This window comes from Lampetra planeri, chromosome 38 (assembly GCF_965212315.1).
Source record: "Lampetra planeri chromosome 38, kcLamPlan1.2.h2, whole genome shotgun sequence".
Taxonomy (NCBI): Eukaryota; Metazoa; Chordata; class Hyperoartia; order Petromyzontiformes; family Petromyzontidae; genus Lampetra; species Lampetra planeri.
In genome coordinates, this window is record NC_136144.1 from 4,234,517 (window position 1) to 4,250,115 (window position 15,599).

The 15,599-nt window shown below is 51.7% G+C and overlaps 1 protein-coding gene across 1 annotated transcript; it reads right to left on the minus strand.

The window, feature by feature from the left end:
* Positions 1-561: 561 nt before the first annotated feature.
* On the minus strand, positions 562-15,280 carry APEX2 (apurinic/apyrimidinic endodeoxyribonuclease 2). The gene is made up of 6 exons (XM_078612222.1): positions 15,053-15,280; positions 11,180-11,263; positions 9,905-10,109; positions 9,033-9,182; positions 2,950-3,019; positions 562-2,701 (listed from the first exon to the last, which is right to left on the minus strand). Exons 1-6 carry the CDS (start codon positions 15,165-15,167, stop codon positions 1,493-1,495), a joined length of 1,833 nt encoding a protein of 610 aa, XP_078468348.1. The 5' UTR covers positions 15,168-15,280; the 3' UTR covers positions 562-1,492.
* Positions 15,281-15,599: the final 319 nt, after the last annotated feature.

Genomic DNA, 15,599 nt, shown 5'->3' on the forward strand with positions numbered 1-15,599 from the left:
TAGCGTCGCAGTCGGTCTCTGGCGGATTCTCAGCGCTCCACGTCGCACCATGAACCGCGACCAAACCGCCCTCACAAATTCACCGCCCGCACACACAGTCCGTGGGTGACGGCAGATACCGCTAAAACCGAAGGGAGCAAAACCCTCGGGGGGCCAACACCACGCCCGGCCGCCTTTGCCTCAGTGGCGATGTTTACACACCGAATCGGGTACTTATTTGAGGCCGAGTCCACCTAGGGGAGTCCCAGGACCGATTCAAATAATCGTCAAGCGGTGTTTGCCGCGAGCGGGAATGGAACTCGGTTCGCCGGATTCGTAGCGCGGCGCGCTAACCGCTGCACCACCGTTCCCCACAGTTCAAAACGCAGTACGTACATACACACACGCGCAGCGTTATTGACGAACGCACCGATTTTCGAATTGCTCGATGGGACGCTGACGTGTACACGTGGTTATGAATTGCTGGGCGATGGTGGACGGCGTGCAGGACTCGGTACGTACGTCCCACGTGTCGTCAACGCATCCTCGTCTGGATTTTGCGGAGGGAACAAGGCTCAAAGATTTGCGGGATCTAAGCGAACGGCTTTTTATTACAAAATATATTCAGTAAAAATCGTCACATTACCTTCAATACCTGAAGTCATCATCAAAACACAAGTGATTTGGTGGGGCAGTGGTGTGCATGTACACGCACGAAAACAAATTCCAGGACATTTCCGATGCCATCTAGAAGGGCCCGTTGCTTGAAACGTCACCTGTAATATATCCTGTTGTTATTTTGTTACTATTATTTTTTTATTTTAACAGGTAAGGTCCGCTGAGCTACATAGCTCTTTCTCAGAAGTGACCTGGCCACAAACGTGCGCATGTTGAACTTATTTCGCACCGAACGTCGCTAACCGTGCTAATGGGAAGTGCCGAAGGACAACAAACTAAACGCAAAAATCTGTTTAAAATAAATTATCTTGTCAATATAGATCATTTTAAAAGTGCACAGCTTTGGTGGCTTCCTAATATCGGAAGGAAGAACATTCCAGACGGCCGCAGAGGGGCAGCCAAAAGCGCGCGAAGCGGTGACCCGTCTTGGTTCCATGGCAGCCAAAAGCCGCTGCGAGGATGACCGCCGTTCGCGTGATGGTCTGTGTTGATAGCTCAACGAAGTGGCTTATCACGTGGACATTTAGCGCAGCCGAATACACGTCGATTCTAAATGTGGAGGGGAGATACACGCAAATTCCAAATATACAGGTGTCATCGGGGTCGGGATCGAACCCACGACCTCCTGCATACCAGCCGAAGTAATTAACATGTCCCCACACACAGAGGCCGCTGAAACACCACAGAGTTGTTGTTTGACGAATGTGGAGAGTTTTCATCGTTTACGAAACCATCGTTTCGTGGCAGCCCACCACCGCAGCGGCCATTGTGAGGCCTCCTTGTGGCCCTCCTTGCGGCTCACCTTGCGGCCCTGCTTGCGAGGCCTCCTCGCGGCTCACCTCTTGGCGACCCAAGTGAACGAGTTGCAGCGAGCCTCCTTGTTCGACGCGTGGCCCTCGGGACGAGGGCACACGTAGAAGCGGCGCCCGAAATTCTGCCCGGGTTTCTTCACCGTCCTCAGCAGGCACGGCTCGCCGTGGCCCCTGCACGGCGGCGCCGGGGGCAGCCCCTTCAGCACCGACTTCCAAAAGTCCGTACCAAGATTCCTCTGCCGCGGCCGGCGGTCGTCGGTCGCAGGGTCCGTCGCGGGGTCAGTGGCGGGGTCAGTGGCGGGGTCAGTGGCGGGGTCAGTCGTGGGGTCAGTGGCGCGGCCGAAACTGCCCAGCTCCACGCCCCCCGCATCTCCCGCGCCCCCTGCGTCCTCGGTGCCCCCCGCAGCCATCGCGGCTCCCTCGGGGGACGCGCTGGAATCCTTGTCGCGATAGGAGACCGGGTCCGGGCCCACGCACGCGCCGCCCCCGGCCGGGCCGCCGGTCGGAATCGCCGTGTGGAGCCGCGCGCCGCCCGCCGGGCGCTTGAGAAAGCTCAGCAGGGTCCCCCTGGCCGGCACGTCGGCCGCCTTGTCGGCCCCCTTCGCCCTCTTGGCCTTCGTGCCGTGCGACTCGCGTGCCGCGCGCTTCACCTTGCCCGCGGCGGCCGCGGGGGTCGCTTTGCCGGCAACGTTCGCGGCACGGTCGACGCGCCGCTCCGACGGGCGGGCCTCGGGTTCGCCGCCGCCGCGGTCAGCCGGCGTCTTCACCAGGAACGCCGAGAGCTTGCGCTGGCGCCCGGCGAACTCGGGCATGAGGTGCGCGCACAGCGGGGGGCGGCGCGGCGACGGCACAAAGTCGAGCGCCAGCGCGGCGCGCACGGGGCAGTGGTCCGAGCCGAGCACGTCGGGCGCGATGTCGCAGGCCGAGAGGACGCGGGAGGCGGCCAGGGCGCCGTCGGCGAGGACGTAGTCGATGCGCGTGCCGTAGTTGGTGACGCGAGCGCCGGTGACGTTGCACCAGCAGGTGAACGCGTCGGCGCGCGTCGGGTGGAAGAGGCGGAAGGCGTCGACGAACCGGGGGCCGGCGGCATCGGACCGCGACGCGCTGACGTCGTCGCCGTTGAGGCTGTCGTCGTGGTGGTCGGCGGGCCGAGGAGGAGGTCTCGCAGAGGGACTGGATTCACAGAGGAACTGGTCCAGCCACTTTCTGCCAGGGTGTTCTTGAAACAGCTCCTGCGGGCAGAATGAATGGTGGGTTATCATTCGTTGTGGTGGAGGCCCGTATGATGATGATGATGATGGTGGTGATTATGGAACATGACGATGCTATTGATGACGATGGTGACGATGCCGAGAATACTTCTTATGACGATGACGGTGAGGCTATTAATGCTTCTGATGATGACGATGATGATGGCAGCGGTGATGATGAAGATGATGCCGATTGGCAACGATGGTGGGGCGATGCCCCAATCACTCACGGGATCCTCTGGGTCGCAGTGGTCTATGGGTCTGTGTGCTGTGTTCAGGTCTCCGACCACAATCACGTGGCTGCAAGGGAGGGCGAGGAGAGGACACCGGGGAGACACAGAGATGCCCACGTGACCGGGGTCAGAGCAGCAGCAGAACTCAACAGCACGCAACTTACAGAACCTGTCCAGATCCCTACCCCCAACAAAATCATCGGCCACTATTAACATTTTTATTTTATTTTACCACATAAGACCCACTCAGAAGCGACCTGGCCACAAACGATAGCTCAATGAGGTGGCTAGTCATCGCGTGGAAATCTATAGCAGCCAAATACTCTAAAGGCACGTAGATTCTAAATGTGGATGCAAAAACCGGAGGACCTGGAGAAAAGCTAAACAAGTAACGTTATCGGTACCGAGGCTCCCACCAAGTCCATGCGGGAGGAGCGCGTGGCACAGTTTGGCTCCGGCTATTATAGAGTGCGGTGGTCGTGTCGTGACAGTTCTCTGCGGTGAGTGCAATGTCTTTAAGAACAACGGTGCTACGGCCCTCTAAATTAAATTAAAGCTGAGCCCGCTCCGAGATTCAGCGGTGAACGGGACACCCACCCTGCGACTTGCAGACGTTTCGGCAAGGGTTAAGGATATTTACGGTCGTAATTTTTAGCCTTCAGTCTTCATCTCTGTGCTGTTAAACTACTCTGTGGGCACGAGTAACTGTCCAGTGCGGGGAAGATTATTTAGAAAAAGTTTTGAGCGTTGTGAATGGATTAAAATATACTATTTAATTTCCTTGTGTGTGTGTTTGAAATATATAAAAATCGTTAATTTTGGAAAAATTACTTGCGTGTCGTTTCAATAAACAATCGTCACCATCATACCAACATCATCATCATCAATCAGCTGATCGTGTTTAAACCCTCTAGTGGCAATAAAAACGATGGAACTGAGAACACATTAAATCAGTATTCACTCTCCATCGCACCTACAAACACACAAATGCGTACCAGCCCCTATTTTTTTAAAGCGTCAATGAAACGTCCCCAGACACCCACACACTAAAAATATATCTCAACACACGCCCAAGGGGAGGTCAAAGGGTTCAGAATCTGTATTTAGGCTGGAGGAGGAAATCCGATGAGCGCTGAAGCTCTTCTTCTTGGTTCTTTCGGTAAAGTCACGTAAAAGGGAAATAATAAAGTAATAAAATGAAACATAATAAAATAATTCTCACGACGTTTCGGCCACAACGCAAGCAGCCGACCTCAGGTGAAGAACAGGTTTGTCGGGGAGACAGAGTCTGAATGGCGACAGCCCTGTTCTTCACCTGAGGACGGCTGCTTGCGTTGTGGCCGAAACGTCGTGAGAATTATTTTAATATGTTTTATTTTTATTATTTTATTATTTCCCTTCTACGTGACTTTACCGAAAGAACCAAGAAGATGAATCCCTGCAGTCACGGAAGCTTTAAATCGAATCTCTGAAGCTCTCTTTGGTGTTTTCGGTAAAGTCACGTAGGCAAAAAATTTAAACGCACTTAAGCGGTTGTGGTTTCGCTACGTTGTCCCCACCTGAAGAAGGACGCTTGTGTTGCGCCCGAAACGTCGTGATTTTATTTAGTTGTTTTCATTTATTTTATATTTTACCTACGTGACTTTACCGAAAAAACCAGAGTATGAATCCTTGCAGTCACGAAAGCTTCAAATCTAGAACTATGAAGCTCTTTTTCACAGATGTCCCAGGAGGGCAGGATAAGAGAGTTACAACAACAAGGACGACAAAAACACGATGGGAGTGCAAAGTAGAGAAAAAGGTCAGCGGGTCACGATTGACCAAGCTTGGGCAAGACGGCCACAAAAAACATCAACAAGAGAGTCCCAGGCCACGCCCAGATTTTGCATCGGTGAGAACCTCACAGGGACCTGGGATTTGGTGTCAAAACAGCGCCAGGGCCATGCGCAGGGCTCGGAAGAGAACGCGGCGGGCGTGCGGTGCAGACACGACGAGGAAAATACCGGCTGCGCTGGGTGGGATGTACGTGTCGGATGGAGGAAGGCCCAATTGCCGAGACAGGCATTGAGAGTGGCCTCTGTGCGAGTTCGCCGGTGTCTGTGTTGAGTCTGTGCCTGTGCGAGTCTATGGGCCTCCGTGCGAGTCCGTGCCTCTCCGTGTGAATCTACACGTCTCTGCGTGAGCCCATGGGTCTCTGCGTGAGTCTACGGATCTCCGCGTGAGTCTCAGAGCGGATGGAGCGATGAGGCTGTCAGCGCAGGACCTTTGAGGTTGCCCCGCGTCTCCCTGTGCAACCAGCTGCGGGATCTGTATCTCGATCCGTCTTTGATCACGAACTTCAATACGGGAGGGGGCCCTCGGTTGAAAACCATGTGGCTCGGTGGAATTCCGGCATCACAGCTCTGAGCCACTGTGCTTCTGTCCTGGCTGAGGGGTGTGTTTCATAACACCTCACTCACACAGCAGTCAAGCGTCGTACAAATTCATGCAGCAGCTCGAGGCGTTCACCTGGTTCAGGCTCTCACCTGGTTCAGGCTCTCACCTGGTTCAGGCTCTCACCTGGTTCAGGCTCTCACCTGGTTCAGGCTCTCACCTGTTCAGACTAGTATTAGACAAACCCTGAGCTCTCCGGCTTCACGCCTCCAGAGTCGTCGATCAAAGGTTGCGCCCGTTTCTCGAACACGCGCGCTCGATATTCATATAAACAAACGTCCGTCGCCTGCCGGTCCAACTTGCCCCCCCCCCCCCCTTGTACGCAAACGGAAAACTTCCACGACTTTGCAAGGAGCGCATTGCGCTGCGGTGACGTAGCAGCCAGTACCCCGGCGGGGGTTAAAGCAGGCCGCGGAGAGCGGGGGGGGGGCCGCGGCTAATCCGTCATTATCGCCGCCACGGCACGCGAGCAGCAGCAGCAGCCCCCCCGGGGGGCCCCCCGTCACTAAATATTTAATTTTGGCGAAGGCACAAACGTGCAATTAGCATTTCACTTAATGCGCCGTAAAATAATTAAGAGCGGCCGCCTGCATGGTAATCTCGCGCAGTGCATGAATAAGTAAATAAATATATAATGAGAGAAAAACACGCGGATAATCAGAGTGACGGCAACGCCGCGGTGCACGTTGGGGTTGGAGAGCCGTCCCGCGACTTTAGTGGAACCCCCAGGCCGTCCTGAGCATCGCAGCCTCTCAAATAAATACACAGCGCGATCCTTTCATAGACGACCCACTGATGCAACGAATGGGGGGACAATTCATAGAGAAAGGAGCCTCGCTAATCAGGCCCAGGAGTTTCGTCTCGTCCACGCCACGCACCGTGGCCAACGGCTACGCTGCAGGTCACCAAGTCACACAATCGCTCGCTGGCCCATCGACTCACCAGCTCACTCACCCACCCACCCGTCCACTCACCAACCTCCTGATCCAGCCAGTCAACCACTCACTAACCCACTGAATAGATGTTGAATTTCTTTTGAACCTACATCGCCGACCGTGCTAATTGGATTTGTGGGAAAAGGACAACAAACTGAACACAAAAAGCAGTTCTCAAGAAATTACTTTGTCAAAAGTGCATAGCTCCAGTGGCTTCCAAATCTCAGAAGGAAGAGCGTTCCAGACGGCCCCAGAAGTGCATCTGAGAGCGAATGATGCGGTGACCATCTTTGATCGATGTTCAGCAACCTTCTGACCCATCCACAGCACTCACCCACTCACCAACCTTCTGACCCACCCACAGCACTCACCCACTCACCAACCTACTGACCCACCCACAGCACTCACCCACTCACCAACCTACTGACCCACCCACAGCACTCACCCACAGCACTCACCCACTCACCAACCTACTGTCCCACCCACAGCACTCACCCACTCACCAACCTACTGACCCACCCACAGCACTCACCCACTCACCAACCTACTGACCCACCCACAGCACTCACCCACTCACCAACCTTCTGACACACCCACAGCACTCACCCACTCACCAACCTACTGTCCCACCCACAGCACTCACCCACTCACCAACCTACTGACCCACCCACAGCACTCACCCACTCACCAACCTACTGACCCACCCACAACACTCACCCACTCACCAACCTACTGACCCACCCACAGCACTCACCCACTCACCAACCTTCTGACACACCCACAGCACTCACCCACTCACCAACCTACTGACCCACCCACAGCACTCACCCACTCACCAACCTACTGACCCACCCACAGCACTCACCCACTCACCAACCTTCTGAACCAACCACTGCACTCACCAACCTACTGACCCACCCACTCTCCACTTAATCCCCACTCACTCACCCACTCACCAACCTTCTGACCCACCCACAGCACTCACCCACTCACCAACCTACTGACCCACCCACTGCACTCACCCACTCACCAACCTTCTGAACCAACCACTGCACTCACCAACCTACTGACCCACCCACTCTCCACTTAATCCCCACTCACCCACCCACTCTCCGACTCTCCGACTCTCCCACTCACTCGCCCAAAACTGCAGGTCAATCCTCTCTCTCTCCGCTTCTTCCCTCACACTGCTTGCACTTGTGGATCGTTTAGCCCTTGCCTGGCGCTCTTTGCCCAACACGGCCGCTGCGAGTCGCTCGCAACATTCGACGGTGCGCAAGCCGCGGTCAGTGACATCTCGCGCTTCTGTCACGTACAAAGACAAAGATCTCCCTCCGTGCAGCCTTTAACGGACTGCTGGGGCCGTTAGCGAGCAGCAGCACCTACGAAGGCCGGCACCGTGGCACACGACGGGGTGGGTGGCCAGCACCACGCCCGGCCGCCTTTGTCTCCCCAGTGGCGATGTTTGCACACCGCACCAGGTACTCATTTGAGGCTGAGTCGATCTAGGGAAGGCCCAGGACCGGTTCAGATAATCGTCACCGGTGTTGGTGGCCGTGAGCGCGAATCAAACTCGCTTCTGAAAAGAAGCTTTATAGCTCAGTGGACCTTACCTGGTACAATAAAAATAATGTAGTTTTATCGTTTATAGATTGCACATTCCCTCCATCCTGCGATGTCCTGTAAATGCCGCCACTGCCAACGGTTTTGGGTTGGTGGTCACGATTGTCTACGTAACTCTATGGCTCTCTATGTGACTCTATGGATCTCTATGTAACTCTATGGCTCTCTATGTGACTCTATGGATCTCTATGTAACTCTATGGCTCTCTATGTGACTCTATGGCTCTCTATGTAACGCTATGGCTCTCTATGTGACTATGGCTCTCTATGTGACTATGGCTCTCTATGTGACTCTATGGATCTCTATGTGACTCTATGGCTCTCTATGTAACTCTATGTAACTGCAATGTCCTGTGAGTGGGTGAGTGTGCTGCTGTGATCTGCGGTGTGGTGGTGGTGGTTGAATACAGTGGGGCATGAGATCAAACAGTCAGGCTGGAAGACCGAGTCCCACATCACGGGCGGAGGAATCAACGAGAGAATCCGAAACAGAATCTGTATCCTGGAGAAATCCGATGAGCTACGAATGTTACAACAACAAACAATACAAAAACAACGATGAGAATGTAAAGTATAGGAAAGGTAAACACATCGCTAAAAATAAATACGTTAAATAGATAAAGTACGCCAGTTACAATTTTCCCAAGCTTCAGCAAGGCAAACACTGTCCCAGACCACACCAAGACAACACACAGTCACTCAATAAGATACAACTGTGGACAATTTAATTATCTTCTTGGTTCTTTCGGTAAAGTCACGTAGAAGGGAAATAATAAACGAATAAAAATAAAACATAATAAAATACAATTCTCACGACGTTTCGGCCACAACGCAAGCAGCCGTCCTCAGGTGAAGACCAGGTCTGTTGGGGGACGGCTGCTTGCGTTGTGGCTGAAACGTCGTGAGAATCATTTTATTATGTTTTATTTTTATTATTTTATTACTTCCCTTCTACGTGACTTTACCGAAAGAACCAAGCAGATGAATCCCTGCAGTCACGAAAGAAGCTTTAAATCGAAATTTAATTATCGTAAACAGAAGGCGATTGACATTTTGGCGGTGCGGCGCTGCGACCGGCGTAGGACCTCACCTGCCGCTGTTGCGCAGGGCGACGCAGCGGGCCTCCAGGAGGCGGTAGAAGCGGAGCTTGAAGTCTCCGCGGTGAGGCCTGTCTGGGTCGGCGCGGGGACAGTAGACGTTGACGATGGCGAGGGTCCGCTCTTCCCCGCTCCCCGCCAGCCTGTGGGTGCACACACAGCGCAGGAGCGCGCGCACGGAATAAACAACCGCCGCCGTTCGCCACCGAGTGGTGGTGACGTCACCACGGCGCTTCACGTTGTCGTTCGCCACTAAGTGGCGCCGCGGTGGTGAGATATTAACTCCCTCACCTGGTATGCAGGAGGTGGTGGGTTCGATTCCGACCTTGCATTTTTCCCCGTGGTAGCGTGAATTTTTCTCCGGGTCCTCCGGTTTATCCCTCCGCATTTAGATGCAAGTGTTTCGAGTATTTGGCTGCTTTAAATTTTCATGCGATAAGCCACTTCTGAAATAGAGCTACATAGCTACGTGGCTCTTACCTGGTAAAATAAAAAAATTGTCTAGTTTAGTTTAAGTGGCAGTGACGTCACCACTACATCTCACCAGGTACTCATTTGAGGACTGAGTCGACCTAAGTGAGGCCCATGACCGGTTCAGATAATCGTCACTGGTATTGGCCGTGAGTGCACGAAGAGCGTTTGGGCTTCACACACGGGGAGATGATTAAATGGTGAGCGTGTGCACCTAGCCTTGCAAGGCCACAGCAGTCACCCTCCCTGGCCCTTGGTGGCGATAGGTGGGGTAGGAGCGGTGGCGCAGTGGTTAGTGCACCGTGTGAGCGCCTCTCTTCTCCCCACGTCTCCCTCTCCCCTCCACCTTCTCCCCACCCCCCTCCTCTCTACCCGATGTTGCGCGGCCGCTCACCGCACGCGGTGCTGCGTCACCACGGCCCTGCCCTCGGCGTCCAGAGCCTGCAGCTCGTCGGCGGTGAACTCGCTGGTGTCGCCGTAGCAGCCGACGCTGCCATCGCTGCCGTCGTCCCGGCGGCCGCTCGCCCCTCGCAGGAGGCCCGACAGCCCCTCCTCGGCGGCCAGGGGGGTGGCCACGTCCCTGCAGTACGTGGCCACACCTGCCCAAGCAGCGGGGACACGCCACTTTGTTTAAACCACTGCCGTTGGTGCGAAAATATGCAATTTAAAACACGTGGTGTCTCAGGATAACTCCGCGGAGGTGAGGTGATGCGTTCGGTTGATATGCGGGGCCTAGAGGGATGGTGATGGCATGGAGAGGTCTGCATCCAGCAGCGGATAGGGCATGGCTAAAGAGGATGTGCAAACCAACATTTATATTTGGCTAACTGAATTATTTTGTTTAACCAGTGATAATGCTACATCCACAAGTGTACTTAATACATTGACTTTAGACTATTAAACTATTTTTTATTTTACCAGCTTAGGCCCACTGAGCTATATAGCTCATGTTGAGAGGCGACCAAGCCACAAATGATAGCTCAACGACGAGGGTTATCACGTGGAAATGTATCGCAGCCAAATACTTTAAACGCGTGATGGTCATTCTAAATGTGGAGGGGAAAAATCGGAGAACCCGGAGAAAAATCCACGCAACCACAGGGAGAGAGACACGCACCCTCCAAATATATAGGTGTCAGGATCGGGATCGAACCCACAACCTCCTGTATACCAGGTGAGGTAGTTAACATCCCTCCACCGGGTTGCCGGGTTCATAGAGCGGTCGATTTTATCGACTCTGGAGGGACGATAGGCCAAGTTAACCCCCCCAACCAGGATTTGAACTGGAAACCTTCCGATTGGAAGCTGCTCGCTCACCCACCAATTGACTCGCAATACGTTGAGATGATTCCTAACAGGGGTGAAGCTGTGCCAGAGGTCGCAAACGGGTTTTGATTCCTTACCCGTACCCGTACCCGGCCGCAGAAGGGTCGCAAATGGGTACCCGTACCCGGCAGGGTATGGGTACCCGTACGCTACCCGTACCCTACCCGAAATGAGTGACAAACGGTTACTCACCGGTGACTCACGGCCTACCCGTACCCGGCCGCACCAGGGTCGCAAACGGGTACCCATACCCGTACCCGGCTGGGTACGGGTAACCGGGTATCGGGTAGGGTACGGGTATCGGGTACCCGGTTGCGACCTCTGAGCTATGCTCCCATCTCACCAGAGTAGCCGCTGCGGACCCTTGAGAAGCTGAAGTAGGCATTGTACCCGTCCACTACGGCGGTGGGTTCGTCCAGGAGGTCCCCTGGAAAAAACACAAAGACGGCCCCTGTAACCTTCGCAGATTGTTGGGGCAAGTGCTGTAAGCGAGCACATTTTAAGGATGGCACGGCACACGACGGGATGGTACGGCCGGGACCATGCCCTACTACATTGGTCTCATACTCTTAGGTTTTTCGGTAAAGTCACGTAGGTAAAAAAAATTAAATAATAATAGAAATAAAATAAAAAATCACGTTTCGGAGGCAACACATCATCAGGTGGGACCGTCACAGCTAAATTTACTGTATTGATACAGTAAATTTGTTCAGGACACATCGGAAATAAATTTTAAAATTTACTGTATTGATACAATAAATTTAGCTGTGACGGTCCCACCAAATTGACTGTATTGATACAGTAAATTTATTGATACAGTAAATTTAGCTGTGACAGTCCCACCTGATGACGGAGACTTGTGTTGCCTCCGAAACGTCGTGATTTATTATTTTATATCTATTTTTATTTCTTTATTTTTATTATAAATTTTTATTTTTTACCTACGTGACTTTACCGAAAAATCCTTGCAGTCACGAAAGCTTCAAATCTAGAATGCATTGGTCTCCCCAGTGTTGATGGTGACACACCGCAGCACGTACTCATTTAAGGCTGAGTCGACCTACCTCTCCCGACGATCGGAGGTGGTTTCAATTCACACCCGCGGAGGAGGCCAAGCGGCTCACAATTCAGAGCGCTGAGAATTTGGGTTCGAATCTGGGTTTCAGCCACTTGTGATTAGACCTGGTCCTCAAGCGAGTTGATGAACCAGGAGGTATGCAGAAGAGAGATTACCAAAGAGATGAGATGCACTCATCAAGAGACACATTTGTTCAGGACACATGGGAAATATATTTTTAAGAGCTCTCAAAAGAGATAATTTGGTGATGTCGCATTGCCAGTGGTACACAAGTACAATAATAAAAACGCAATACATTCACGTGCTATGTAGGGTCATTGCCCGAAACGTCGCCTATAATAGATTCAGCTTTTTAAGGCCATACACTCAGTGTTATTGATTAACTAGCGTAACTGCGCATCATATGACCCGTTCATATAAATAGAATTGAACAAAAAAGACTAAGATGTATTGATTGTATTGAAATATATGTATATAAAAATGTCTCTCAACATCACATTTGGTGTTAATTGACGATCGTTATTCTGTAATGTTGGTGGATTTTTCTGTTTACGCGTAGTCACTTTAAGATGTTTTCTTGTTCATGTTTTTTTGTTTCTTGCGGTTGCACCCAATTCAAGAGCCGAATGGCTCACAGGGCTATACCAAATAAATGAAACTGAAAAACTGAAAACTGAAGAGATAAAAATACCAACACAGGGTCGCACTTGGTTTTTATCAAAAGCGACATTGAATACATGGCGAGAAAATTGATTACTCCTATAACAAAGTAATAATTAGTTACAATGATCAATGTGTCGTGTTTATTTTTGTAAGCGGTATATGAGACATTCAAACGTAACACCAGATATGGGTAAAACCCGGAGATATACTCGGAAGGGATAACAAATTATATTATTCAGAAGATGTAAGTGTTACTCTGTTGGGGATGTAAATCTAAACAAGGGGATGTCCTCGTGGGTTGGAAATGAACCTCGAAACGCCAAGTCATGGGGCTGTGCGTTCAGTCACGTGGGGCTGTGCGTTCAGTCACGTGGGGCTGTGCGTTCAGTCACGTGGGGCTGTGCGTTCAGTCACGTGGGGCTGTGCGTTCAGTCACGTGGGGCTGTGCGTTCAGTCACGTGGGGCTGTGCGTTCAGTCACGTGGGGCTGTGCGTTCAGTCACGTGGGGCTGTGCGTTCAGTCACGTGGGGCTGTGCGTTCAGCCACGTGGGGCTGTGCGTTCAGTCACGTGGGGCTGTGCGTTCAGTCACGTGGGGCCGTGCGTTCAGTCACGTGGGGCCGTGCGTTCAGTCACGTGGGGCCGTGCGTTCAGTCACGTGGGGCCGTGCGTTCAGTCACGTGGGGCCGTGCGTTCAGTCACGTGGGGCCGTGCGTTCAGTCACGTGGGGCCGTGCGTTCAGTCACGTGGGGCCGTGCATTCAGTCACGTGGTGCTGTGCGTTCAGTCACGTGGGGTTGTCCGGTCAGTCACGTGGGGCTGTGCGTTCAGTCACGTGGGGGTGTGCGTTCAGTCACGTGGGGCCGTGCAGTCAGTCACGTGGGGTGCTTGCAGCCAATGAAGAAGCGGCCTGGCGCCCTTCCCATCAGTTAAATCAAAAGTTTAACATTTTCCATTCAATAAAAATAAAACATAAAATACAATTCTCACGACGTTTCGGCCACAATGCAAGCAGCCGTCCTCATGTGAAGAAACGTCGTGAGAATTGTATCTTATTTTTTATTATTTCCCTTCTACGTGACTTTACCGAAAGAACCAAGAAGATGAAAAGTTAAACAATCAACTAATACAACTAAAATCCTGCACGTCCCTGTCCTCGCCACACAACAGAAACCTACACAAGCATCACTTTTAAACAAGTTGTGTGCTCAACATTTGTTTTAAACGCAGTGTTTATATGTATGCACTGTTTTGAACCGTAGTGTTAATTGGTGAGCGGGGGGGGGGGGCATTTAGTGTAATAATTGTACACTTTTAACAGAACCAGGGGTAGCTTACTATAAATATCGACGCCTATTCTAAGAATGCGTACTACAATAGCAACGTTAGAGGAGTTGTACACCCCTAGCTGCCAGTGCTATTCAGTGGCCTAAAATACAATGTTTCGCTCCGGATGATCGCTATAAAGTATGACCTGTGTTTTGATTTAGTGTGCTGATCTTAAAGGTGCATTGAAAAATTATAATACTCCGATTGATGCTCCTACTGTTGTGGAAGCGACTCATGCAGCCAGCTATGGCTGTAAGGTTTTGGCAGTACATGTTGTTTATGTCGTTTATTGTGAAAATTCCGTCACAGTTCCTATGATCACTGTTTCATTGCTTTTATTTTGGTGATTTCGAAAAGTTTACTGGTTTGGCATGTTTGTGTTGTTGTAATACGGAGTTAGACTGATGGCCTTAATCTAAGTTGTCTTGTGGTTGTTGTTGTTGTTTTGACTTGCATCCCACTGGGATTTCTGCACACAGCGTTGGTGTACGGTGCTTTTTCTGAAATATTTTTCTGTCTTTTCTTGGATTTTCTGTTTGCACTTAGTCACATATTCACTTTAAGATGTTTTCTTGTTTTTTGTTTGTTGCGGTTGCACCCGATTCAAGAGCCGAATGGCTCACAGGGCTATACATAATAAATGAACGTTAACAACTTTAACAACAAATTTCGAATTAAAGCTTTCGTGACTGCAGGGATTCATCTTCTTGGTTCTTTCGGTAAAGTCACGTAGAATGGAAATAATAAAATAATGAAAATAAAACATAATAAAATAAAATAATTATCACGTTTCGGCCACAACGCAAGCAGCCGTCCTCATTCAGACTATCTTCTCGACAGACCTGTTCTCCACCTGAGGACGGCTGCTTGCGTTGTGGCCGAAACGTCGTTAGAATTATTTAATTTTATGTTTTATTATTTCCATTCTACGTGACTTTACCGAAAGAACCAAGAAAACGTTAACAACAGTCCAACACTGCCGCGTAGAGCCGCGTTCATACGAACTTCCGTACATCCTACGGCGACTCACGACGCTTTAGACATCAACGCGATCACGACTTCCTTTGCAGTACAATGACAACGACAGCCCTGGCAATTACAAGGAGGAGAAGGAGAGGGTGGTGGACCGAAACGTCAGCCTTCACTCACTCGTAACTTTGGTCTCCTGTAAGCAGACCACGTCGGCGTCAAGCGAGTCCAGTAGCGCCTTGAGGCTCACGCGAGAAGCTCTAATCCCGTTGATATTCCACGTCAGGACGCTCATGTTAATGAATCGCTGTAATTATGTTTTTGTTGCAGCTAATAAATTAAACTTAAAACGTTGCGAGAGGATTGGCGGGAACAGGCCTCGCTCGGCTAAGCGCGCTAGGCCCCATGTGGGGGTGGGGGGGGGGGCGGTAACGTCGCTCGTGATTGGTCAGAAATTAACCGCCCCGGCCGCGGCTCTCAGCCAATCGCATCGCGACTTCTCTCTTGGGCCGCCCTCCCACCTCGTCACACGTGATGCTCCGGGCAAGGGTCAGAGTCCGAAACGTCGCCCAGCTGCGTTGTAGGGTTGTGAACGCAGATTGAAGCTGTACCGGGGGATGTGCGTGTCTCACGCCCCCCCCCTCCCCAACGTTACATCATGTCATCATGGGATCTCCCTTGCCAGTATCACATTATACGAAGAGGTTTTACCCTTTCTGGCAATAAA

Coding starts and splice junctions, on each gene's coding strand:
- APEX2 (XM_078612222.1), bottom strand. CDS start 15,167: ATGAGCGTCCTGACGTGGAATATCAACGGGATTAGAGCTTCTCGCGTG. Junction 11,264..15,052: donor ACAGGAGACCAAAGTTACGA/GTGAGTGAAGGC, acceptor TGTTTTTTCCAG/GGGACCTCCTGGACGAACCC. Junction 9,183..9,904: donor GTGACGCAGCACCGCGTGCG/GTGAGCGGCCGC, acceptor GTGCACCCACAG/GCTGGCGGGGAGCGGGGAAG.